This window comes from Lycium barbarum, chromosome 5 (genome assembly GCF_019175385.1).
Source record: "Lycium barbarum isolate Lr01 chromosome 5, ASM1917538v2, whole genome shotgun sequence".
Taxonomy (NCBI): domain Eukaryota; kingdom Viridiplantae; phylum Streptophyta; class Magnoliopsida; order Solanales; family Solanaceae; genus Lycium; species Lycium barbarum.
Window position 1 is genome coordinate 138,965,760 of NC_083341.1, and position 1,604 is coordinate 138,967,363.

General features: G+C 33.0%; 1 protein-coding gene across 1 annotated transcript; it reads left to right on the forward strand.

Moving 5' to 3' along the window:
• The first annotated feature begins 424 nt into the window (after window positions 1–424).
• LOC132639901 (uncharacterized) lies at window positions 425–832 on the forward strand. Its single transcript, XM_060356287.1, has one exon. The coding sequence runs from the start codon at window positions 425–427 to the stop codon at window positions 830–832; it is 408 nt and encodes a 135-aa protein (XP_060212270.1).
• The last annotated feature ends 772 nt before the right edge of the window (window positions 833–1,604 follow it).

The following is a 1,604-nucleotide window of genomic DNA, read 5'->3' on the forward strand; positions in this document are numbered from 1 at the left end:
AAAGAAATGCTCCGATTGGTCATTGCTACTACGAAGCAACAATTCAGTTTTAATGTATTTAGTTCAACATAATTCTTGTGTTTTTTTTTTTTTTGTGATAATGTACTACCATTTATGAACTACAAATATATAAATATAATAAATACTACTTCTTAATGTGTCTTAGATCCAAATAAATATTGCACAGATGCATGGAACTCTCTTAATGCCAATTAAAACTTAAAAGACAATTGATTACAACTATTCAAGTGTACAATAAAGTTCTCATATTAAAGACATTTAAGGAAATTAAAAGTTCACCATATATTAACATTACATCCTACAATATAAATATGTCATCCTCCTTCGAAATCTTCACCAAATCCAAAGCTTTCTTAACTCAAATACAATTGTAACTAACTTATATAGTCGGTAAGTAAAAAAAATGGCTTCTTCTGTCTATGCATATGCACTTATTTTCTTGTGCGTATCCATTGAGGTTTCTCCGAGCGTCTCACAATTACTTAAAGGTGACGGCCTTTTGCCAGGTTTAGTGGGTCATGTCGGTAATGGTCTTCTTCCGGGTATCCCAAAATGTTTTACAACAGTTTTAAATGTTCCTGGATGTGTCGAGGAACTTATAACATCTTTCTTAAGTATTCAACCTCAATTGATTAGTCCTCAATGTTGCAAAGCTGCATTACACTTTGAGGATAGTTGTTTGCCTAAGATTTTCCCTTTGAGTTCTCTTTTCCCTTTTACACTTAGGAGTCTCTGCCCCATTCAGGGTTCATTACCACCAACACCCCTTGAAGCTCCAGTTCCAATGGCAGCACGTAAAGTTAAGAACTAAATTGTTTAGTTATCGTCCTTTGAATTATTTTTAACAAACGGGTGGTGATCGGACTTGCAGCTAGGAGTTATTTATGCTTTATTAATACCGTGTTAAATTGTATTTTCGTTTCATTTAAGTGATTAATAAAATATTAGATAATGCATATTTTTATTTACTTAATTATGTTTTCAGTAAATTTATTTTGTTTTTTATCCATTACTGCATCGATGTTAACTTAATATAATGCTAACGTTATTTCTCTCTTATTCAATATACACGTAGACTAGTTATCATGGGCATAAGCTCTATACATATAATCGTGGTAAAAAAAGGAAAAGGAAAATGCCAAGTAACAAAATCAATATCTTCACAGCGTTAACACCTTTTCAGTTGTTAAATGGCCGTCATGACAAATGTAGTTAGTGGTGGTGGTGGGTGGTTGTGGACAGAGTAATGGTGAAAATTATCCGCACAAAAATAGCTATTAATTATATTAATATTTTATTCGATGTCTTAATGATTGAAATCTATTCAGACTAAATAAGTGCTTAAATCTTAATTTAAACAAACATACATAATAGCCTAGATCTGAGCCATTCAGAAGTTTTTGACAGGTATTCTTTTATTTGTAGGTTTCTCTACTTCAGGCTCTTCCGAGGGCCTTTGTTTGAGGTGAGGTTCAATAGTTTGATGGTTACTTATGTTCTCCTCTCCCCTTCCCCGGTAGCTAGGAAAGATTTCGAAATATATTTCCTTTCTCGTTTAGGGGCACTCTAAAGGCTTTGCAACC